Raw genomic sequence first — 25608 nt, 5'->3', positions numbered from 1 at the left:
TGCGTGCGTGCGTGCGTGCGTGCGTTTGTCTGTGTGTGTGTGTGTGTGTGTGTGTGCGTGCGTGCGTGCGTGCGTGCGTGTGCATGTTCGTGTTCCCTACCTGTCAAGCCCATGGACCTGCCTTTAGTTAGACAAACATCTTTGTCTGGTATCTTTCTGTGTTTCAGTGTGACCGTGTACCTGTCAGTCAGAGGCGTGATGACCAGCCTGTCAGTGCATCCCAGGAACTCATTCTGGTAGACAAACCCCACGTCTGTGATGTTGATCATCATCTTGTCAGAGTCCTCATTGAAGTAGAAGCGACACTGCTTCAGCCACTCAAAATCACTGGGGCTCTTCACATGCTGCCGGCACTGTAGAGAGAGAGGGCAGAGGAAGGATAGGCAATGGGTGCAGACAGAGGTGAATGGGGATACAGGGGAGATGTGGGATATGGCAGAATGTTTAATGTTAATACATTCATATTGTATGTAATGTAATACGGTGCGGTTCTCACATAAGCCCCCCTAGGGTTTCTTACCTCACCAGCACAACAACAAACTGCAAACTTTCCCATGGAAAGAATTAACATATTATGCATGTATATATAAACTGTTGTGCAAATCAAATCAATCAAATCAAAGAAGAAAGTAATGGGAGTTGAGGATTAGAGGGGATGAGGTGAAAGAGAGATAAAGTGAAAAGGTGGACTTGAAGACAGGCCAGCAGGAATATGAAAGCAAAAAGACGGGAGGCACAGGGGGAAGGGAAGATTGAGAGAACGTAGAGGGAAGAATGGAGAAGATATAGGGATGAGGAGAAAGGCACTTGAGGGGGATAAAAATAAGATGTCAAATGTAGGTGAAGTCAAAGAGAGAAAAGAAGAAGGGCTGCACATTCTGTACTTTAACAATCTGTACAAAACTGAAAAATGACTCTTGTCGAGATGAGGGCCTATTTGCCAGACTCGGTCACATATTAGTGAGAGAAAGCATAGAGGAGAGACCATGTGAAAAACATTCAACAAGGGTAGGAATAGAAGGATAATGGTGAAGCAAAAGTAGATGGAAATGTTTTGAAAAACGTCCTCCACACTTTTAGACAAAATTGGCGGGCAATTTATAAAGAAGTAGTGCACTAAAGTAAACTTTTATAGGTTCACTGAAAGGTGTCGGCTGCTTGGACAACGCAGGCGGAAAGCTCCTGTACACACCTAACAAATGTAGTCATCCATCATCCTGCTCTACTCACCAGGTCATCAAAGATGTCCCTCTGGTGGACATGGATGGTGATGAGTGTCTCATACTTTGTCCTTTCCACAGCCCCTAGATCTCTGGTGGTCATGTCAATCAGCGTGTTGAGCAGATCCAGGAACAGCTGGTTGGTCTTGGCCATGATGCGCCGGTCATAGCGTGCGTTGGTCAAAGCCTCCTCGGAGTCCCTTGTCCAAATCATCTGGACACCCAGCAAGCCCACCTTCAAACAAGGACGCGATCAGTTGGAGATTTATGCGCGCTTATGACATTCATGGAACGCATAACTCACGACACTGAAATTACAAAGGCCATTTGGACCTAAGCCATTCTGCACAGAGCTTAGAATTTAATGGATAGAGTGATTCCAATAGAGAATCATCTCTATAGGCCAAGAAGACAATATCATTATTATATTATTGGCAGTACACACTGGCAAATGCAGTAATTACTCCTTTCTGCAAAACACTGGCTTGGCATGAAGATGAGACTCAACACTGATGATAAAAACTAAATCTGACTTTGAATTGATTCTTACCTTATACTGGATAATATCAATGTGATCAGTTTAAACACAAAATTAAATACGCTTTTTGACACAACATTTGATCTGAATGTGATTATGTTTGAATCACCTGAGAAGGGAAGGAGTCGAGGAATTCGATGAGCTGGAAGCCAGACTCCTGGATGGTAGCAGCTGCCTGTCGGATGACCATGTGCAAAGATCTCTGCGATTCCTTAAGCAGAGCATGGAGCCACACCTCCACGTTGCCCTCTGCTAAAACCGGCCGATCAAGAGCCACGGTCTCCCCTTCCCGTGATGATATGGCCATAATACGGTCATAAACCTGAGAAGTGAAATTTGTTTTATTGTTTCGTTTTATTGTTTATCACAGACCGAAGCCCTTCAGCACTGTTTAATTATTATTATTATTTTCAAACTCATCTGTATCTAGCCTGGAAACCAGACGACTCTGCCACAGGGGGGAAAAATCCATGGGGAGATTGGTCTGGCACTCCTCAGTTTGAATTACATTTCGCTTACCCCTTAGTTGTGGGTGACCAATCAGAGCCCACTATTCAAAGTGAGCCTTTTTTGCTCTGACGTTGGAATCTGTTTGTAAACCGCCCCTTGGAAATAAATCTTCCACACTAATATCTAAACAGGCTAATCTGTATCAGGAGAACACAGAAGGCGAATATTATGTGGCGATAATTATTATTTTTGAAAGGTTGGTTTTTCATAACAAATACAAGCTTTGACCTGTATGAATGAGGTTTCACCAAACTAATAGTTTGATGCAAATTTTCAATCCGTTTAATTGTCATGCTGCCACATAAGGACCTTGTATGTAAGTAATGTGAGGGAGAATTACAAATAAATGTAGCATTCTATTCCTAGTGCTAGTGTGCAATAATGGTTTGAGTGACACTCTTGCTTAATGTTTACTTTTTTAGTCTGTGTATCTGTAAGCTTATAGATCTGCCATGTGACATAGTATAAATAAGGCAAGTATAAACTAGGCTTCTGTGGATCAAACCATGATGCCATGGTTTGTTTCACTTATTCACTTATTTCCCTATCGGACAGATACAAAAAAAATGAAATTTGTGCAGACTCATATCCCAAACGATGTACCTTTTCATGGAAGCGGACAGACTTTATGTTGTCAAAAACGTTGAGGAGATGGGCCTGGATGGTGTGGGAGTCAGAGGCCTGGCCTAGGATCTCCAACAGGGCAGGGTCTGAGACGAAGAAGAAACGAGGGAACAGCAGCCGTTTCTTCTCCAAGTATCTGAAAGAAAGAACAGAACAATCTTATCACAGCTGAAAGAGAATGGTGGTTGGTTTCTTGAATGATGTACATTAGCTGAAGAACAGAGTAAACCCATTAATGTAAACAATAGAACATGTTTAATTACACCAACTGGGAATGTGTATAGCAAAACATTCCAATATAAAAAGGGAGTAACAGAAGTTTCACAGTGTAAAAGAAAAGTATATCCTGTTGTATTATATAGAAATTTCACGAAATACCTTTCGTTTATGGGTAGGTTTCCTTCAAAACCTAGCTGCAGAACATTATTTTATGTACTCCCAGGACAGAAAATTCTAGAATTTTCGCTGTCCTGGGCTCTAAGGGTGACGTAGGAAGCCACGCCTATCCCGTATAGATACCTGCGTGGCTACGTCAGCCCTCATTCAACTTTTCTTCTGCTAAGCTGCGAGAACGAACTTTAACATTCCAGTGTGTGCAGGGTAATATATCTCGCAAACTCGGCCGAGAGATTAATTCTTTAGGACCGTGAGATCTCTGGCACACTCTCGAAGCAAACAGAAGGATACTTCTCGAGAAAAAAAGCCGAACTTCGACACAAGTGAGTTCTAGGCAACTTGTTGCTACGCTAGCTTGTCGAAAAAACAGCTCGCGCCTCTTTTTCTCTCTCGCTAAAGCTAGCGTTTGTTAGCTTAAAGCTATCCATAGTTAGCTTAGCGCTACTAGGCAGATACGCCTGTGGTCTACTATTACACGCCACGAGGAAGATAAACCTGTGGCTGTTAAGCACTCGGACTCCTCTCTCTACAAGCAACCATGTCGCTGACGAGGGAGACCCAGCCCGGGGAAAGACGCCATCGAGGACAGCCGGTGCCCGCCGACTGTCAAGAAGGCCCCAAACAAAAGACGTGCTCCACCTGGGGATGCGGGAACACGATGTCGGGCAAAGACGGGCATGACGAGTGCATGTATTGTCTCGGCCTCACCCACACCCGTGAGTCCATGGAGGAAATCGGTCCCGTTTGCCTCCATTGTGAGAAAATGGACGACGACGTCCTAAACAACAGGCTCGGACGTGTCCAAAGGTATTATGACAACTTTGCCGCCCACGGACTCCGAGAGAGGAGCCCCACTCCTCCCCCGCGACGAGCTCGCATACAAGTCCCGCCAAAGGGGCTTTGGCCCCGCGTCACCACCGGAGAGGGACAACGAGCTACCCCGAGACAGAGGCTCGACTACTCGGGCAACAGAGCCCCAACCGGAGCCTCTTCTTCAAGAGCAGCACCTGCCGGCGCTAGCCGAGACAGGTACGCTACTTCAGCCTCTGCAACCAGGGCTCACGAGGCCACTGATTACGAGGCTCATGGCGCGAGGCCAAGGGATACCTTCGCACCGCGCCGCTCTTCCCCAGCTCCACGTGCTCGACAACACGTCGTGCAGGCCACCATTGAGTGCCCGCCCAGACATACAGCTAGACGCAGACAGCCTGCCGTTGCACCCAGCTATATGGTGGACCGCCTGGACCCTTCCCCAGACCGCGCAATGTCTCCCGGTGGGGAGCATTGGACTACCAGGGAGGAAGGGGAGCTTCGTGATGACGAGCTCCCTTCCTTCCAGGAGCAACTCCAGGACTACCACGTCCTGGACGAGGCCTACGCGGACGAGCGAGATGGCCATGATGACCTCTCCCCCGGGGACTACGTCAGCACCACTCGTCGCCCCTTCGACGACCTGGATGCCATGGACATACAGGAGCACCAGCAAGCCAGGGCTCCTGTCCCCCCGCCTCCTGTACCCCCCATGGATGACTCCAATATTTACGAGATATACAGGAAGGCTAGTGCACGTTGTAACCACACATGGCCTAAGTCAACTGTCAAGGTACTACCATGGGAAGGCAGGACTGATGAGTCCGCCCCCCCCCCCCTGCACCTAGAAGACAGAAGCTCCCTATGGCACAGGGCTTCGAGGAGGCCATGATGCACGCCTGGGACGAACCCCTCCTGAAGGTGGATTTTCCCAAGGCCAGCGCCAAGGGGCCCAACGACATACCAGATAAACAAACCCTCGCCATAGACTTCATGCCAGCTATGGACAAGGCTATAGCGGCCTACCTGGCCAACCCTGCAGCTCCTAGAGTGGATCACCACGTAAAGGAACCGCAGCTCCTGTCCAGCAGCGTGAGGGAAGCCTCAAAACTGAACAAGTGGCAGTATGCACACATGTCATTCGTGGCGAAGGCCCTCAATGCAGGAGCACTTCTCCAGGGTTCCATGAAGAGCCTCCTCATTGAGATGGGACAGAAGTCCATTAAAGTCCAGCTAGCGGAACTGCCAGAAGACCTGGCCGAGTTACGCCGCCTGAATCACGAGATGGCCACCCTCCAGAGGGACTCCACTCTCCACAACGCCAAGGCAATGGCATGTTCCATCCTCCAGGAGAGATGGCGTTGGGTCGATCAGACCAGCGCCATCTCCCTGGAGACAAAGAAAGAGTTTGTGGCTGGAAATATCCACCCAGACAGTATGTTTAAGGACGCTCTGGCCAAGATGTCAGAGACCATCCAACAGCTCGAGTCCTCCACCAAGACGATGAAGGCGCTCGAACCGCTGGCCAACCAGGCCGCCCCGGTAGGCCGCCCCAAGGCTAAGAAGGCACCCTGGAAGGCCAAGACCGATGACAAACCCAGGTCCCAGGACCGGAGCGGAGATAGACAGCGACAGCCTGCAGGCCGAGGCAGAGCAGACCGCCGCACCTCTCCGCCGCCCTACAAGGCCAGGAGCGCTCCCAGAGGCCGAGGCCAGGGGAAGCGCAAATGACCTGCCCGGGCCGGGTCATCTTCCCCACCACACTCAGAGTTCAAGGCCAGAGGTGGGGATCACAGATCTCACCTCAGAGCCTGCGCTGAAGCGCTTAAGGGGGCCTGTACACAGTGCTGTGAGCACCGTTGTACAGACCCCGAAAATTGTTATGTGCAATTCACATGTGTATGTTTTTCCACGTTGTTCAATAAAGAAAACAAAAAAACAAAAAACACAAAAAACAATAAAACCAACTCTGAAGGGCATAGGCCCAGTGGGAAAGATAACCCACACTGTGACAGCTTTAGCTGTCACAGGCCAAAAACTCCACGCCAATTTTTTCCAAACTCAATACCGAAAAAAATCACTAGAGGGAGACATTTCACACAAAGTAAGTCTTCCCCTAGGCAGGCCATGCACCACGCTGACAAGCACAGGGAACCCTTTGTCACGTCATCTGTCACAATGGCGGATATCCGGGGCTTCCCCGTGGATAATCCGTACAATTCAGACAGGATACAGGCTACAGTTCGCCTCGAAACCGCCCACTTCCAGGAAAATTATTTTCTCAGAAGCGAGCGGGCAAAAGGCCGCCATTCTGCAAGAGGAAATCAATTCATTAATGCAGAAAGGCGCCATCACAGAGGTGGCCCTCGACCAATCAATGAACGGTTTTTACTCCCGCTATTTCTTGGTAAAGAAAAAGGGGGGCGGACTCCGTCCCATTCTAGACCTGAGGGCATTGAATCGTCACTTAAAAAAGCTGCGATTCAAAATGCTTACTCCACCAGTCCTCCTACGCCTAATTCGCGAAGGGGACTGGTTTACGTCAATAGACCTGCAAGACGCATATTTCCACATTCCGATTTACCCGCCGCACAGAAAATTTCTGCGCTTCGGGTTCAGAGGAAAAGTGTACGAGTACACAGTCCTTCCCTTCGGAATGTCACTGAGTCCCAGAGTCTTCATAAAGTGCACCGCGGCAGCTATCGCTCCGCTCCGACAGCAAGGGATCCGTCTCGCTACATACGTAGACGACTGGATCCTACTTGCAGACTCTCCACGAGAAGCACTGTCGCACACACATCGTGTGCTCAGCCACCTCGACTCGCTTGGGTTTATAATAAACCACGAGAAGAGCATGCTTATGCCAACACAGTCAATAGACTTTATAGGCATAACACTGAACTCAATCTCTTACACGGCCCGCCTGAGCCAAGAGAGAATAGACGCAACACTGCAGTGCGTGGCGTCATTCAAAAGGGGACGCTCGATTCCTTTTCATGCATGCCTCCGGATGGCGGGGTTAATGGCCTCTGCGGTCTATTTAATCCGCCTAGCAAGGCTACATATGAGACCTTTCCAACGATGGATAGGCTCTCTACATGTACCAATGCACCGTCGGCACCAGAAGGTAACAGTAACATCACAATGCATACTAGCTCTTCAATGGTGGTCAGACAGGAAAACCCTCTCAGAGGGCGTCCCCATGGGAAAGCCTCTGATCAGGAAAGTCATCACTACAGACGCCAGCATGACAGGCTGGGGAGCCACGATGGAAGGACTCACAGCCAGAGGTTTATGGTTGGGGCCACTACGTGCCCTTCACATAAATTACTTAGAGCTCATGGCAGTCTTCCTCGCCCTGAAACACTTCGAGCAGCGCATCCTGGGTTGCCATGTCCTAGTCAGGACAGACAACACCACGGCCATGTGCTACATCAACAGACAAGGTGGACTCAGGTCCCCTCGTCTTCATCAACTGGCTCAGAAACTGATCCTGTGGTGCAACACACGCGTCCTCTCAATAGTAGCGTGTCACGTCCCAGGTCTTCTGAACACAGGGGCAGACCTGCTGTCCAGAGGACCTCTCCGCTACTCAGACTGGTCACTACACCCTCATGCAGTGGCCCAGGTCTGGAGCAGGTTTGGGAAATCCAAGGTGGATCTCTTTGCCACAGAGGAGAACACGAAGTGTCCCCTCTTCTTCGCAATCAGGGGACCATCAACGTTGGGGCTAGACGCTCTGTCACACCAATGGCCCAAAACCCTTCTCTACGCCTTTCCCCCGCTATCCCTCATCAGCCCCACTCTGGACAGAGTGAGGACTCAGGGTCTGAAGGTGCTCCTAATAGCCCCGTCGTGGGGGGTCTGGAGGTCGGAAATAACCCCTCTCCTCTACGACCAGCCGTGGAGAATTCCCCTTCGAGCGGATCTCCTCTCTCAAGCGAGGGGGGAGATCTTCCACCCTCACCCCCAGGACCTAGACCTATGGGTCTGGCCCGTCAAAGGGTGATGTTGACTGCCGTGGGTCTACCTCCGAACGTAATCGAAACGATTCAGAAAGGCAGAGCCCAGTCAACAAGGGACCGTTACGACACAGCCTGGCGCGTCTTCGAGCATTGGTGCTCACGAAGACCAGACCAAACAGTCCCCTACCAGGCCTCAGTGATCGACGTCCTGTCATTCCTGCAGGAGCTCCTAGACAACGGTCTAGGCCTCTCCTCAGTCAAGGTCCATTTGGCGGCAATCTCTGCCTGCCACCCAGGCTTTGATAACCAGACGGTGTGGAAGCACCCGCTGGTAAAACAATTCATGAAGGGTGTACGCAGGGAACATAGGACATGCAGATCCCTCGTTCCCTCGTGGGATTTGTCCCTGGTTCTAAAGGCGCTGGCTACAGCACCCTTTGAACCACTACAAACCGTGAGCCTCAAGCTCCTAACCCTGAAGGTGGCTCTCCTGATCGCACTCACGACAGCAAAAAGGGTCAGCGACCTACATGCGCTCTCGATCTCTCCAGACTGCATGAGGTTCGATGAGGGGTCGACCAAGGTCACCCTAAAGGCAAACCCCGCCTTCATTCCCAAAAATGCTCTCTCAGTGTGTGTGCCAGTGAACCTACAGGCTTTCCATCCCCCGCCGTTCTCCTCTGACGAAGACAGCAGGCTTAATTGCCTCTGCCCAGTCAGAGCTTTACGCATATACGCGGATAGACTGGCTCCCTTCAGACAAGGAAGCCAACTCTTTGTGTCCTGGGGTGCCAGGACCAAAGGAAAGCCCGTCACGAAGGTCACTATCTCTAACTGGATAGTGGAAGCCATCCGTCTGGCCTACACTAGCCAAGGCGTGGATTCCCCTCAAGCCCTGAGGGCCCACTCCACAAGAGGTGTGGCAGCTTCCTGGGCACTCTACAAGGGTGTCTCCATTCAGGAAGTCTGCACAGCAGCAAGCTGGTCTACACCCTCGACTTTCGCCACATACTATAACCTAGATGTGGCAGCGCCTTCGCTAGCGCACGCGGTCTTGGGGGCCGCTGCTCAGTAAGGCATCAGGGCAGCATAGCGCTGCCTCCTGCTCTCCACAAGGACTAGGTTCTGGACCCAAAAGGGTCCGAGCCCCTCCCAAAAGGTTTACCTGGGACCCACTGGAAGTTCAGGTCACGGGAGTTCATAAAGTCCCATAAACGAAAGGTATTTCGTGAAATTTCTATATAATACAACGTTAAAGGTTACTTTAGTAACCACGGTTGTATATATAAATTGAACGAAATACCTTTCGTGGAACGCCCTTCTGTTCTCTAAAGCAGAAGAAAAGTTCCGAATGAGGGCTGACGTAGCCACGCAGGTATCTATACGGGATAGGCGTGGCTTCCTACGTCACCCTTAGAGCCCAGGACAGCGAAAATTCTAGAATTTTCTGTCCTGGGAGTACATAAAATAATGTTCTGCAGCTAGGTTTTGAAGGAAACCTACCCATAAACGAAAGGTATTTCGTTCAATTTATATATACAACCGTGGTTACTAAAGTAACCTTTAACGTTATTTTATGTCTAAAATAAAATAACAATGATACGAACAAAATGTCACTTTTCTTTTACTTTCTAGTTTCTGATCAAGGCTTTACTTTAGTTTAGTTTATTTGATCAACTTTCAGTCTTTCAGTATAGAGTACAAATTCATATACAATACATACAATACAAATACAAAACAAAATAAGGAAAATGTTACATAAAGGTGATCAAAGGGAATAGGCAGAAGCTGAACGTTTATAAACGCCTATCCAAGGACTTCTTAATCGTTATTTGAGACAAATGGAATGAATTAATTTTGTTTCTTTTTTTCATGCCCGTCATTCTGTCAGCTTGTTTACGGTGGCTTGAGAGTGATCATTTCTGTTTTGTTGTGAATGATCTTTCCCCACTCACCCTGTGAGTGATTTCTGACAGATCTCCAGCTGCTCAAGGAGGTGAGGAAGCAGTTGTCCCATGGTCTCGTCTCCCACGCATGACTGCACCACGTTGGGCATCTCATGGGCACGGGACATGATCTTCACCCATGACTTGTCGATGTTGGAGAACCGCTTTGCTTCCTAAAGCAGTTGGGTACATTAGTTAGCTGCTCACATCTGATTTGTGTGGTACAGCTCTTTATCAAATTCTAACCCTTACAGGTCCATTTGCTTACATTTGTACACTCAGATTTAGATTAACACTGAGGAATTTAATATATTAGGCTATGTGTTAACTGAATAATGTGCTGCATCAGTAAATATGCAAGTTACCCACTTTCATTCAAAACAACACAGTACTTTTTGTTATATTTGTTATATTTTGTATGCATGACAATGTTCAATGTATTTCTGAAGCTATGGAATAAAACAACACTGAATAATGCCAGATGGTTCTGAACTTTGATGCACTAGCCATAAACAGCATTTCCCATTAAAAAGATTAAAGATTAAAGGCACATTATTTCAGGTTTGGTTAAAGAGAGAACAATACATTGCAAGCTGTGTGTGCGTGCGTGCGTGTGTGCGTGCGTGCGTAATTTTCCCTTGGGATCACAAAATCTATAATAGATAAAAACCCAATCCAATTCAGCCCAGTGTAATTGAATGTACCTTAGGAAGCTGTTTGGCGATGTCTCCCCCTACAAACACAGCCTCCAGGTAGATCCACAGGTTCTGCACAGTCATCCAGTTCTCAATAATGTCGGTGGTGTTGGACAGATTCTGCACCCACTTCTGAATCTGGGCCTTAAACGGAGTGTTGTATCTGCAGAGGTCCAGTCAGGATAAGTATAAGTTCACTTGATAACGTTTCATCAGGCTGAAAGCATTATATTACATTACATAAAACTTAGTTATAGCTTTGAAAAAGGTTGCATTATCTGACAGCAATAATGGCTTGTATTAGCAATCGTCCCGGAGGAGACATACTTACAGTAACACACGATCAGGGCAAATGATGACATTATCTGAGTGAGGTGATAGTTGGTGCAATTACAGTAAACTGAATTGCCCAATTAACTTTGCCTCTTCTCGGTATCAATTCATCTAATTCTGATCTGTTCCACCTCCTCCACTGTGTGGTGCATTTTAAGAGCCATACTGCACTAGCTGCCCGGGCCAAGACCTACCTTTTTAAGAAAGCATTTTTGTTAGTTACAGCTGTTTTTTATTTTATTTTTTTCTTTCTTTGCTTTATGCCCGCTTGTTTTAAAAGTTTTGTTTCTGCTATCTTAGTCATTTTATTGTGGTGTTATGATTTTTTTATGCTGTAGGTGTTTTAGCCATTAGATGTGCTTAATTAGAAGCAGTGTTGGTGTGATTGATTGAAGGTGTAGGAGGCAATTCTAGTCTGAGATAAGCAGCCAATTATATGCAGGACAGTGCATTCCGCTACAGTCAAATATAGTCAATTAAATCATCAATTAATGCAGAAAAGAATCATCTCTATATCACAGAAATACTTTTGTTGTTTCACTACAGTGAAACAACATATTAGAAAGTGAAGTGACGCTAAAGACCTACACCAAAGAGATTTGGTGTAGGTTTTTCAAAATAGTAAAAAAAATAAAAATAAAATAAGTTTACTGATAAGGGGTAAGGCACAGGAAAAAATTGGGACCTTTAAACGAATGGCAAATTGTTATGCCAATTAATTCCTCCCCACACACATTTCTGTGTTGTCACCTACTGACTCACCTGCCAGTGAGAAGCCACCACCAGGAGGACATAGGGCCTTCGTCCTACTCCTCCCAGTGAGAAGCCACCACCAGGAGGACATAGGGCCTTCGTCCTACTCCTCCTGCCAGTGAGAAGCCACCACCAGGAGGACATAGGGCCTTCGTCCTACTCCTCCTGCTAGTGAGAAGCCACCACCAGGAGGACATAGGGCCTTCGTCCTACTCCTCCTGCCAGTGAGAAGCCACCACCAGGAGAACATAGGGCCTTCGTCCTACTCCTCCTGCCAGTGAGAAGCCACCACCAGGAGGACATAGGGCCTTCGTCCTACTCCTCCTGCCAGTGAGAAGCCACCACCAGGAGGACATAGGGCCTTCGTCCTACTCCTCCTGCCAGTGAGAAGCCACCACCAGGAGGACATAGGGCCTTCGTCCTACTCCTCCTGCCAGTGAGAAGCCACCACCAGGAGAACATAGGGCCTTCGTCCTACTCCTCCTGCCAGTGAGAAGCCACCACCAGGAGGACATAGGGCCTTCGTCCTACTCCTCCTGCCAGTGAGAAGCCACCACCAGGAGGACATAGGGCCTTCGTCCTACTCCTCCTGCCAGTGAGAAGCCACCACCAGGAGGACATAGGGCCTTCGTCCTACTCCTCCTGCCAGTGAGAAGCCACCACCAGGAGGACATAGGGCCTTCGTCCTACTCCTCCTGCCAGTGAGAAGCCACCACCAGGAGGACATAGGGCCTTCGTCCTACTCCTCCTGCTAGTGAGAAGCCACCACCAGGAGGACATAGGGCCTTCGTCCTACTCCTCCTGCCAGTGAGAAGCCACCACCAGGAGGACATAGGGCCTTCGTCCTACTCCTCCTGCCAGTGAGAAGCCACCACCAGGAGGACATAGGGCCTTCGTCCTACTCCTCCCAGTGAGAAGCCACCACCAGGAGGACATAGGGCCTTCGTCCTACTCCTCCTGCTAGTGAGAAGCCACCACCAGGAGGACATAGGGCCTTCGTCCTACTCCTCCCAGTGAGAAGCCACCACCAGGAGGACATAGGGCCTTCGTCCTACTCCTCCTGCTAGTGAGAAGCCACCACCAGGAGGACATAGGGCCTTCGTCCTACTCCTCCCAGTGAGAAGCCACCACCAGGAGGACATAGGGCCTTCGTCCTACTCCTCCTGCTAGTGAGAAGCCACCACCAGGAGGACATAGGGCCTTCGTCCTACTCCTCCTGCTAGTGAGAAGCCACCACCAGGAGGACATAGGGCCTTCGTCCTACTCCTCCTGCCAGTGAGAAGCCACCACCAGGAGAACATAGGGCCTTCGTCCTACTCCTCCTGCCAGTGAGAAGCCACCACCAGGAGGACATAGGGCCTTCGTCCTACTCCTCCTGCTAGTGAGAAGCCACCACCAGGAGGACATAGGGCCTTCGTCCTACTCCTCCTGCCAGTGAGAAGCCACCACCAGGAGAACATAGGGCCTTCGTCCTACTCCTCCTGCCAGTGAGAAGCCACCACCAGGAGGACATAGGGCCTTCGTCCTGCTCCTCCCGCCCAACAACAGGTGACACGCCAGCCAGTAGGATTACATGCAGTGACAATTATCACCCTCCCCACGCCAATTGTGTTCGTGTAGATGCCCAACAAATTCTTAGAGCGTCAGAACTAGCGGGACAAGAAAAATCAATCCACGCTGCTCTTTTACTGTAACACAAATCTCAACCTAATAATGCTGTTCCCAGTAGGAGGTCCTACGACGTTGTTCATGTACCTGTTACTCATAAGTGAGCCTAGCATCATCAGGCTGTCTTCCATACTGGTAATGATCTCTGATGTGCTGTCGCCTCTCAGGAGCAGCTCCCCGCGGGTCTTGAAGACAGCAAAGGTGAAAGTCTTGTTGTCCCACTCGGCGATGACCTGCTTCAGCTTTTGTTCAATGTCCCGCTCCTTCACTGCACTGATGCAAATGTCCTGTGGAAGAAACCCGCACAGGACAGACAGCAAACACACATATTAATCAAATATAAAGTCACCCTGCTTACAAAACTATAGATGTGAAAATGTAATTGCAAGTCACTGGGGCATTTAAAAAAAACATTTATTTTTAACATACAGTACAGGGTATTTTATTATGTCCACAGTCTATCTACCTCCACCTTATGGCTTGCATATCACTACTAATATTACGACTACAAACCTCTGAAGCCGCATATACTGAAATAGCACGTTCCTCATCATGATTCACTCACCTCACCATAAAGATGTCTATTGGATTTAAAAAGCATAATATAAACTTGCCACATCACTATAACTGTTTATATAGTTGATTTAAAGGCCTGAATGAAGGAGCCCACAAGGATTTAATCACATACACATACACATCACTGTATCTAACTGATGCCAAAAGCTCCACCTTACTGAAAGATTGAAAGGTTGAAATAAAGAAAACAACATTTGTGACTTTGGCACGTTCTAATTTAGTATTAGTCCTTAAATTAGACTAGTATAAGTATTAGATAGTTGTAGATAAATGACTTAATTGCACATTCATATTCATGAAGTGTTTTATTTTTTATTTTCACTTGATTTGTCGACACCTAGTGAGATAAATCAAAATCAATAGTCACCTTTCCAGATTATTCTTATGTTGCTTATTATCCTCTTTAGATATTAGTAGCATAGAATCCATGCAAAACAAATTATAATAAATAAAAAAGCACCACAGAGCAATAGTAGTTGTGTAAGACCTTTCCACACTTACCTCAATCTCCTCCTTGTACCTTAGAAGCGGAGCCTCCATGATGTTACGCAGTTTGAATGCGTCACTCTCCACCTCAAAGCTATGCCCAGTCACCTGACCCAACAAACACACATTTAGATTATAAAGTTACAAATTAGGCTGTTACACAGCCTTTTTTGGTTTTTGCCTACTGAGTGGCAAAAAACAGCCCATACATCCAAACAGAAAAGTCCTATCTGATTGCATTACAATGTTAAACGACATTAAATTCACTTTGCCACTCAATTTGCCACTCGATTTGCCATTCACTTTATGCATGCACATACCCTCTATAATAGGTCAATGTAAAAAGGGTGGCATTTGTTCCTCAACGTAGTGCGAATGTGCATGCAAAGTTTCACCGCAACCGGACAGACACTGCGTTCATGATTTGTGGCATTTTGTTCAAAACGGGCCACTCCACTTTAGATGTCAATCTTAGCCTAATCAGCCTGGCAGAGACAATAACACATGAAAATGTTACATAGGCCCTGTCACATCAGTGAATGCCTAGAGTATTTGTGGTCGTCACCTCAGTGATCCTCTTCCAGTGGCGGCTCATCATGGCCTTGTTGGTCATCAGCTCCAGCAAGGGGCAGCACTCATTGAAATCATCAATCGTTTTTTTCAGGTCTAGAAAGGCCTGCCACTCCTTCAGGGCACGGGGCAACTTACGACATCTGTAATTACAAGTGATTAGAAGAGGCTTTAAAACGTATCATTTACTATTAACTCACACTAAGAGGTGTGTGTGTGTGTGTGTGTGTGTGTGTGTGTGTGTGTGTGTGTGTGTGTGTGTGTGTGTGTGTGTGTGTGTGTGTGTTATGTGCCTAGCAGCACATGTGTCCAATGGGACGTTATTTAATTAGACAGATATCATAGCAAAAGAGCAAAAGGTAACATAAAGGCTAACCACACAGTAGCTCACAATGGCAAGAATACTTTCTTCCTTAGACTGGAATATCTATTTCCTTCTGTCAGACTTCATTACCTTCTTCCATTTCCAGTGCGATGGGCACAAAGCACAGGCCACATTAAAGGACAGAGCCCACAGATGAAGACGATGGGTACAGAGAGATTGAAATCCTTCGGAGCATTCATGCAACTCAATGAAACACATTACACTATATAGCTTCAGGGGCAGGCCCAGACATCAGGCCATGACGTGAGGTGATATTGAGGTGAAAAGAGACTACACGGCAAAGGTTCTCCTTCTTCTTCTCCTCTACAAAGCAACACTTCTTCTTCTGCTCTGCTTCCTTTGTTCCTATGTTGTTTAATATTAACTTCTGGGAATGTGATGGTGTACTATGGTGTGATGTAACATTCTGGGTGTGTGATGTTGTGATATGGTGTGATGCTGTGTGAACACGCTAGAATGTCTGTTTGATTAATATCATGGAAAAAACCACTTGCAGATTAGTTTCTCTGTTCACTTCATTTCTGTTCACCTCACTCAGCTGATGGATTGGTTTACAATGGAATATACATCTAAGCTGCGTGAGGGGGCATAATTGAAAGGAATCACAATGGGCATCATTGAAACAATTACTACAGACATATTTGTCATGATTATAGACCAGTATGTTTTCTATATTAACAATTTATACCCTATATACTTTGTTGAAGGGATCTGCTATTTTCACCAAATGTTCGCCATCCTAGACCATGCCCAGAATAGGGACAAAACAGGGTTCATGTGGTAATTCTGTCCCATGTGTAAATACACCTCTTTTCTTACCTAGTCTGGAAATCCTGAAGCTCAGTGTTGACCTTTTCAATCTGGATGTCAACCCACAGAATGTCATAGTAACCATTGACTGTCTCGATGACACTGTTGTACAGGCCGTACAACTTCTGCAGCAGTGTCAACTGCTTCCTGATTTCTAACAGCTGAGGATGCTGGGTAACAGAAAGTCCAAACAGCTCCTCGCCACCCGTATAGGTGATGTACTTCCTGAACAGGTTGTCAAAGCGATTCTGAAATGGAGAAGGGTTATCAGGTTTGTTTATAGATAAACAAACCCTTTATATTTTACATTTTGTAACTGTGATCATCGGTTCTTTAGTTGTGGGCCGTGAATAAAGCTTGTTTTGACCCAAAATCTGGGAAAATAATCAGAGATACTGTAAATGCATTTTAGTAAATCTGTTTACATTGAGGCCGATGGAAACAGACTTTTCTCTTCCAGTTCATTTACGGTTTTATTGGTCTCCTAGCAACCTAGAGCCATTCATTCGTTGATGGTAATTTTAATTTTATTTGATCATTTAACTTAATAAAAACCCTAGTATACCCGTCAATGGCAGTGGTTAATCAGACAAATCAATATATTCAAAAATTTCCACATTGATTTATTGATATATAAAATTATTACAAAAATTATCACGTCCCCCAATCGATAGAATAACAAAAATAATCGATGGTTGCAGCCCCATACTAGATGGTTATCCACATACCTGAAACATGATGAGCCTATCGCTGGCATCTTGAGGAGCTAGCCCCACAACCATAGGGCCATCCTAGATGAAAAAATGAAGGCAATATCTGCAGTTAAAAACTAGACCCATATGGCCATATTAATTATGCACTGAAATTAACATGAATGACTGGGAGGGGAATTAATATGCTATTTGTGGTGTGTGTGTGTGTGTGTGTGTGTGGGTGCATGTGCAAAAGACTGCAATCTCACAGCTTTAGGCTGGTTTTTATATCTAGTAGCCTAGGATATGTGCAAAGTTGGATGGTAAGATGATTTCAGTAGGTCAGAATGTACAAGGAGGCTAAATATTTAACAAAGTTTTACTCAGTTATGGGTAGCCGCCAAATCTGGAGAAGACACGACCATCTCTGCTACGTTATCTTAATATAGTGATAGGTTGATTGACACATTGCTGTAGGGAAATGCTTGGGTGCATTTTCTGTCAAATCTGTAATGATAGCCTACCATCAGCTTAAAATATGGCAGGATTTATTCCCTTTCCTAATTTGTTGTGTATGTGGACATAAACAAGCATTTTAAATGTGTTTTTATTATTTCATGCATGTATTTTCCTTCCAACCTTATCATACTCCTGGTAGAAGTGCTGGCAGTCTTCCACAAAGGTCTCCACATTGCTGATCAGCTCTCCTCTGAAGTTGGGCTGCAGGGTCACCAGCTCATTCTGCACCTCCGTGCCTCTGGACAGCAGCTTCTCCCAGGTGTAGCGCAGCGTGTCCACCTTCTCCGCCTCTTCCTTCACCACTGACAGATCATATTTATGGAGCATGGCATAGGACTCCTGAAAGGGAGGTGGGATGGAAAATTTATTTTGAGGTAAGTGGACATAAGACAGGCTTCAAGCTGGCGAGCAACATCGTTTAGGTCTACCGAGCACATGTACAGTTGGGTGCCACCGATATTGTCCCTTATTATTTGACCCATTTAGGCCTGACCTCAAAATTTAAAAAAAATCCTTCTAAATCCTCCAGTTTTCTGAAATAAATATTTTCACGATTTTTCAAAAATAGCAGACCTACAAGCTCGTAGCGCGCCACTCGGTGGCGCGCTATGAGCTTGTAGATCTGCTATTTTTCAATAGCTAAATTATAACATGTTTAAAACACCAAAAGGGGTTCCCGCCCAAAATGGGTTAACTGTCCTTTTGCGCAGATCACGCAAACCTCAGCAAAAAGAAAAGGACAATATCGATGGCCTCCAACTGTAAATACTGGCCAAACACGTTCACCAAATCTTCATTGATCAAAGACAGATGCTTTTTTCCAGCACTGCTGCATCATGGGCATTATCAATGTTTCCATATGAAGTCAGGCTTCATATTATTTATTGACTGCACCTGCTGTTTAAGTAATTGCCTCACACTGAAGGTGTACATTAAGGTCCGCTCTGAACTTGGTAAATCTGCATTTAGCTTCTGTGGCCCTACATTGAGATTAACCACTCCAGTACCCTTGAGTTGTTTTAAAACCCAGCTGGTGACCAAACAGGTTTCCAGAATATATTAATTGCTTTTAGATTTATTATTCTGGTTTCTTATCTGTAACTGCCTTTATTTAGTATTGTATTGTATTGTATTGTATTGTATTGTATTGTATTGTATTGTATTGTATCAACACTGATGTTGTTGAATGCATTGTATTACTCGACAACACTGCAAATGAGCTTAATTACTACGGATTTTGAGAATAAATCAATCTTGAGTGAGTGAATGAATGAATGTTTCCAGTCTCTTGTGTAAATAACCAACATCAATATCTGAAAGGTTGAAGAATAAAATATGATTGCTGTACCTCTACTGGGCCCACTAGGAAATCAATAGATATCTGGTGCTCTCTGATCTCTTTGAGTGCTGCCATGGCGATGCGGATGTCATCCAAGTCTTTGATCTGTCGGTTAAGTTTCTTCCCTGCTTCCTCCACGAAGGTGAAAATCTGTTCCATTTCTGAGCGATACTTCTTGTTACAGTGCAGACCATAGTCCACCATCCAGCTCTTGGTTTCTGCACTTAGAGACATCTTCAGGTCCGCTGGAAGGAGACAATACTACGTTTACACACAGAGAAAACTAACTTTACAATGTAGATACATTCATCAGTACTCAGGAAATGGAAAATGAATGTGGGTCGATTATTTTTCCCATTCAATAATACCATTGCATTTCATATCATTGTTAATGTTAATTAGTCACCTTTACAACAAGGTATAACTTGTAAGGATTGTGCAATCGTGAAATGAGCAACAAAGCAAAACCAGGCTGTGGGTAGCGTCCCCCAAAATCCTGCAATATGCTTCTGCTGGTAATAGCTCTCATTTGTGTGGCACTGTGTACCTCCTGGACTATATTCAATTTGAAGTGAGATCCAGGCTATATTTCAGTTTAACTATAAATAATTGATAGGCCCTCCTCTCTAGTCTTTTTGTTGTCTTCTACGTGGCACTATAATTTATATCAACCTGTTAAATCAGTCATTACCACAGGGAGTTATTCTGTACCACACTATCGCATCTAAGCTATAAATAAAGATATTAAATTGAACATGTTGTGTGTATTGGGAACTATTATATCATGCTTTAGTACAGTAAAATATCATAACAATGTATAATATATTATACATTCATAAATATACAAGTAAAATAGATCATTGTTGCTAATCTATTATATAATAATATAATATTGTAAACAACATAATGTCACATGTTCAAGTGGACTGCTAGCTAGTTCCTGGATAATCAACTCCCTGTGTAAAAAACAAATAAAAAATGAAATATGTCTTTATAAGCCTGGGTCTCAGGATGAAAAACTACATTTTGGATTTAGATCTAGGACTGGAAAGGCTGGAGACAGACAAATATCGAAGGACAGTCAAGCATCTTTATCCAACCTGTGTACAAGGCCAAAGCTCCAACAGTGAGGAACTCGGCTTCAGCATTGATTTCCAGTTCAAGATCTCTGTAGTAAAGGATCTGGCTCTCAAACTCTGAGAGAAGAGGACTCCCTTGACTGAACCTGCGAATAAACCAGAAAAACTACATTATTTTTTATTTTGGATCACATTTATTGTCAATAATGTGTGACTCCTTGTCACTGTATATAGGCTATATATGTATACTATTTATATGCACATGTGTGAAATTTGTCCTCTGCATTTACCCATCCTATAACTACTACTAGCGGCCATACAGCGCTCGGGGAGCAATTAGGGTTTAAAATTCTTGCTCTGGGTCACAAATCAACACATTGCTGGCCTGGTCTGAAATCGAACCTGCGACAACCATCTGGCTGCCCAGGCTCACTGACCACTCAGCTATGGCCTATGCTACAAGCATAGAAAATAAAATGATCTGTCAATGAATAAATGCATTCATTCTTTCATAAAGTAAACCACCAATAATCAGTCACTCCATACTTCTGGATGGTGTCTTCACGATTCTGCTTCCAGATGTGATGGTAACGACTGAAACGCTCAAGAGCTGTCATCACTTCCTAGGCAACAATAAAATAAAACAGGGTTTGTTCTTGTGAGAAAAATAAGCCATTGAAAATACATGTTTAGTTGTCAATGTGGAACACATTGGAATGTAGCCTTTTCCTGCATGTCATTCTCGGGGGATGGAAACTACTATCATGCAATAAATGTGAATATCGTGGCAATTCTGGTCAATGTGTGGCCATGGAACTCAAAACACATCTCCAACTGATCCTTGATGTCATGCCGTTAACAAAATGTCCCACTGTTATTAATTAAAGCATTTATGCTGCTGTATACTCTTCATAAAATCCTTTAAACTATCCACCTTGTATTGCACTCATAGTTGTTCCAAGCATTATATATAATGTGTAATTAAAATGTCCCTTTTAAAATCTCATTTGTTGTACTAGCGTCACTGTACAGTACTGTACCTTCTTGGTGGAGTTGAGGGATGTGCCGAGAACAGAGACCAACTTGACTATCTCCTTGTTCTCTGACACACTCTTGTAGTAGTTTCTGGCTTGGAAGGGTAGAGTCTGACCCACAGATGCAGAGATGTCTGAGGTGCTTCCATCTGGAAGGAGAACAGGAAAAGGAAGAGCAGGCAATTTGTGATGGATTTAGAAAGAAGGATAGAGGTAGACAGGTTGTAAATATCTAATGTAATTGTGAAATTGGAGAATAACACAGTGAGTAAGGTGGACTAGAGTCTGGTCTGTATATTTTAGTTGCAAATGCAGTGAATATATAAAGACATGTGTAACACTGGGCTGAATTCAACCATTTTAAAGAAAATGTATTGCTGCCCTGTATCGAAAGCCTTACGGATTCACACCAATTTGAATATATATTCTATATTAAAATACATTAAAATCAGAAAGGTTTTTGTGTTAAGTTCTGCAGGTGAAATAACCCAGGGCTGTCCCGATAGAAATGCAATATCCCAGTATCTGGGTGGAGATTGTTACAGTATGTCTGCATCCTACGCATCATCCAACGCTGTATTGTGTTCTATCATTCAAGCCCATTTATTTCTCTCTCCATCCATCATCATCCGCTGTGTTTCACTACATTAGCTTCATGCTAGCTAGTGTGTATTGTGATTGAAAGGGTTGCAAGGACTGATGTGCTCAAGATGGTTTGAGTTTAATGCTTTAATGTCTGATGTTTAAATGCCTATTTCCAAAGCCACCGATGGAACATTTATCAGTGACTTTGTCTGTTCTCATTCAGATATCACCATGCTCCGCTGATCTGTGAAATAAGGAGATCTGATTACACCATAACTGTGCTGTAGTGGGCAATGATCTGTATACTGTTACATGCCTTATTGTATGGAAGGGGCATGGTCTGGTACGGGAATTGCAGCCATATGAAAGATGGATATAATGAGATAAACAGACACAGGGCCGTATCTTCCACAATGTGGCATACATTGTCATTGCTCGTTTCCAACTGACACAGTTTTGCTCAGTTTACTCATCTGGCATGTTGGTCTTAAAAGTAGGTGTGATCAGTGTTGACATATTGCTATTTTAGGTACAGTGAGATTATTATGGATACAATTTACAATTTACAATTTAGGCATTTAGCAGACGCTCTTAATCCAGAGCGATTTACATTAAGCAATAACAAAAGCATGGCATACATCACATATATAAAAAGTAGTTATCATGAATCATGCGTAGACTAAGAACGTAACAGTGGAGTATCTATGTAAACTATACATACTATACTATATAATATATTATACATGTGTACTATAAAGTGCTATGACTACATAAAGTGCAATTCTAGAGCTGTCTACGTAACAAGCTATAAGTCTGTTTAAAATACTATCTAAGTCTACATAATGTGCTATCTAAGGGGCTAGGCTAGGGAAATTTACATCTGCTGTATCATCATTTCCCCTTCTTTCATTCCCAAATAAGCTCAAGACATGACTGTCAATGAGATGCGTGTACGCTTGCCAGGTGTGATACAAATAGAAAGTGGGGGATATTCACGTCTGGGGAAAGCAGGGGAAAGCAGGGGAAAGCAGCACTGCAGCAAAACATTCCATTTCATTTGGGATTCTCACAGTACTGTGGGCCTACTCTGTATGGAATTATTAATAAGTTGTGTTCATATGGGTGCGGATAGATAATTATTTCAGCTGGATGGTGGATCTAGTATGCAATCCATATGTTTGTACATAATGGTCCAACTTACCAGCCAGACTTCTGTATGTGGTTTCTCCATCATCTGATTCACTCTCACTGCTCTCCTGTTTCAATGCAGCCATGCGCCGCTCACTCATCTTCCTCTGCAAGGAAAACGAAAAACATAACACTGCAGTATGAGTTCTTCAATGTCTCCATAACAGCAAACTTGTGTTTTAGTTCAGTGGTTCAGCTCAGTGGTGCACGCACACACGCACACGCACACACACACACACACACACACACACACACACACACACACACACACACACACACACGTTATCACTCTATAAAATGTATTTACATTGTTATAGAGGATAATTTGCACAGATATTATGAATACAGGTGTGCCCTGAGATTGTGACTTGCAAAACGTTTGAAAACTACTGCTTTGGTTTTGTACGGTAAACTCACAAGTGTAAGACCAGCTTGAAAGTTGAAACTGCTATTTCCTTAAGTATACTCTTAGTGCTTCCTAAAAGTTGGGTTGTGATTTCAAATCTTTTGAGCAACCTACTGAATAAATGTACGTTTTGATAAAATACTAGCTGGCAGATAGTAGCCTAGTCTGACTGCCCTGATCTCTACTCAACACTCGAGCGTTGGGAATAATAATAGCCTTATTCCCAATCTGATTTAGATAGATGTGGGTATGTTGTTTACTTACAACTAATACAACTTATAGAGCGTCGCAGTCCCGCCCCAACGAGCGGCCCGGAAGACAATTTCCAATTCATTTTTCACATGGACGTTTCATAAAGTATTTATTTAAAGACCTGTACGCCTCGGTCAAAGCCAACTCGGATCGTGACAACTCATGACAAAAAACTAAAATATTTGGGCCGAACAAATAATTAGAAAGATGAAAAAAAGGGCAGGGTAAAACACTTTTTTTGTTGTTTTTCTTTTTTCTAATTATTTGTTCGGACCAAAACATTGTGTTTGTTGTCATGAGTTGTCACGATCCAAGTTGGCTAACAGGTCTTTAAAATAAATACTTCGTCTATGGGAAAAATGAATTGGTGACGAGCACTTCCAGGGTGCTCGTCGTCACGAAAGGGGGCGGGACTGCGACGCTCTATAGGACTCTAATTCCATAACCACTTACCCTGGTGTTTGACAAAGGTTTATGGCACTTACTGAGTCGTGACATTGCACTTTGTGTTGAATTGCTGCTCTAAGGGTAGGGGAGCGGTAGGCACCGTCCTATAACACACACAACTGACCCTGCCACATCCAACAATTATGCCCACCTTAGAGATCCTCTCTGGACACCATTGGCCTACTCCCTTGCTGACACTGACCACACAGTCCACAGCCCGGTTCAGAGCCTGCTGGAGCTCATCCAGGGCTGGTACCATGACGATGTTGGGGATGGACAGAATCACGTTGGCCCTAAAGATGCTCTGCTGGCCACCACTTTTGGCACGGCTGGACGAATCACTCTCAGCTGCAGAAGAATAATATAAAAAAGGTCTCTCATATATTTGCTATATTTCAGAGGTTTATATTTTACAGACATTTTACTTCAGAATTCATAAAAGCAACTATTACTTACAGTATGCAACAACTTCTGTAAAGATGCTATAGTATAGTCTCATGGTAGCCTTTCCTGATTATGTATCGTTTAAATGTTTGGGAATTAGTTGAAAAAGAAAGTGTACAAATGGAATCATGAGGGGTACACATTTTCAGCTCAATTTGTACATTTTCACAGTTTAATCAATACTCAGGAATTGACTGTGTAGGTAGCCTAGTAGTAAAACTCAGTAGTGCTATGGTTTGATCGTTTTGGCAAAAAGAGCAGCCAACCAATTAGAAACAGTAAGTCTCACCAAGGAAGTGTATGAGAGAGGAGGCGTGAATGCGTTTGCGCAGCATCTCCAGGGTGTTCCGTGTGAGTCGCAGCAGCGCGTCCATATTGCGGTGGTTGAAGTGAGAGAGCAGCTCCTGGGCTTCCTCCTCCATCACCTCCATCAGGTCCCTCTTCTTCTTCCTCCTTACCAGGGGAGAAGCAAGGCCACTAGCTGGAGCACTAACTGTGAAGATTCACAACATGCACATTAGACCGTATCTAAGAAAGAAAAAGACTGGTACATAGAGCTGTTTCATTTCGCAGTGAGTGAGTGAGTGAGTGAGTGAGTGAGTGAGTGAGTGAGTGAGTGGTTAGTTAGTTAGTTACTTGGACTAGTGCTACTTGAATGGCCAAATTGGCCATGGTCGAGTAAGCCTGGATGATCTCTATGGGGATCTGACCTCTATGGGGATAATAAAAACCTGAACATCACTGAAGGATGAAGTTCCACTGGCCGGCTGTCACTACTTCTTGTATCCGTCGCTTCAAATTAAGAAGCCTACAGCATTTCATATACTGTCCAAGTGTCCACTGTCCAGCCATACTAGCCTTGTTTTACAGTAACAGCTCGTTAATTTTCCTACATTTAACGTTTATTTTGTTCCCAAATCCTACACTACTAGGACAACTTTGTTTTTTATAAACCAATGTTCATGTTTTAGGTTATTAGAAAAAGTAAAAGATGAGAGATTTTCTCCTGGGGTCTAGTAGAACTATAGTGAACTAGAAAAAGTGCCCCTCGGGGCACAGGTCTCCACCAGGCCAGGTCACGTTGTGGCCTGGCCACTGGTGGCGCTATAATAGGCCAATGTGAAAAGGGTGCCATTTCTTGTTACACTTTGGATGGCAATTCACCCTTTGTCAGCCTTCTGATTGGTCCCTGACTGACTAACCAGCAGGCTCATTCTGCCTTGTTCCGCCCTGGTTCCGCCTTGTTTATGTTTTTACTAAAACATCATTTTTTGGAAAAAACTAAAACAAACATGATATGCCCAGTCACCATGCTGCACCTGAGATGTTCCCTTTTTT

General features: G+C 44.8%; 1 protein-coding gene across 1 annotated transcript in view; it reads right to left on the bottom strand.

The window, feature by feature from the left end:
• dnah5 (dynein, axonemal, heavy chain 5) overlaps nt 1-25608 on the bottom strand; it is a 149846-nt gene that overhangs the window by 95150 nt on the left and 29088 nt on the right. Inside the window, exons 22-40 of the mRNA XM_079504311.1 lie at nt 24560-24763; nt 23978-24174; nt 22735-22828; nt 20955-21097; nt 20461-20537; nt 19936-20060; nt 18845-19080; nt 17617-17835; nt 17014-17076; nt 16295-16533; nt 15086-15233; nt 14536-14628; nt 13546-13745; nt 10714-10867; nt 10019-10182; nt 2872-3028; nt 1868-2080; nt 1231-1455; nt 181-353 (exon numbers count right to left, since the gene is read on the bottom strand). Of these exons, the coding sequence (XP_079360437.1) occupies nt 181-353; nt 1231-1455; nt 1868-2080; nt 2872-3028; nt 10019-10182; nt 10714-10867; nt 13546-13745; nt 14536-14628; nt 15086-15233; nt 16295-16533; nt 17014-17076; nt 17617-17835; nt 18845-19080; nt 19936-20060; nt 20461-20537; nt 20955-21097; nt 22735-22828; nt 23978-24174; nt 24560-24763 (3124 nt within the window). The remainder of the gene's footprint in view (nt 1-180; nt 354-1230; nt 1456-1867; nt 2081-2871; nt 3029-10018; nt 10183-10713; nt 10868-13545; nt 13746-14535; nt 14629-15085; nt 15234-16294; nt 16534-17013; nt 17077-17616; nt 17836-18844; nt 19081-19935; nt 20061-20460; nt 20538-20954; nt 21098-22734; nt 22829-23977; nt 24175-24559; nt 24764-25608) is intronic.

The sequence above is a fragment of the Electrona antarctica genome (genome assembly GCF_951216825.1).
Source record: "Electrona antarctica genome assembly, chromosome: 6".
In the NCBI taxonomy this organism is placed as follows: domain Eukaryota; kingdom Metazoa; phylum Chordata; class Actinopteri; order Myctophiformes; family Myctophidae; genus Electrona; species Electrona antarctica.
The sequence above is the reverse complement of the archived record's forward strand: the minus strand, read 5'-3'. Positions and strand labels throughout refer to the sequence as shown.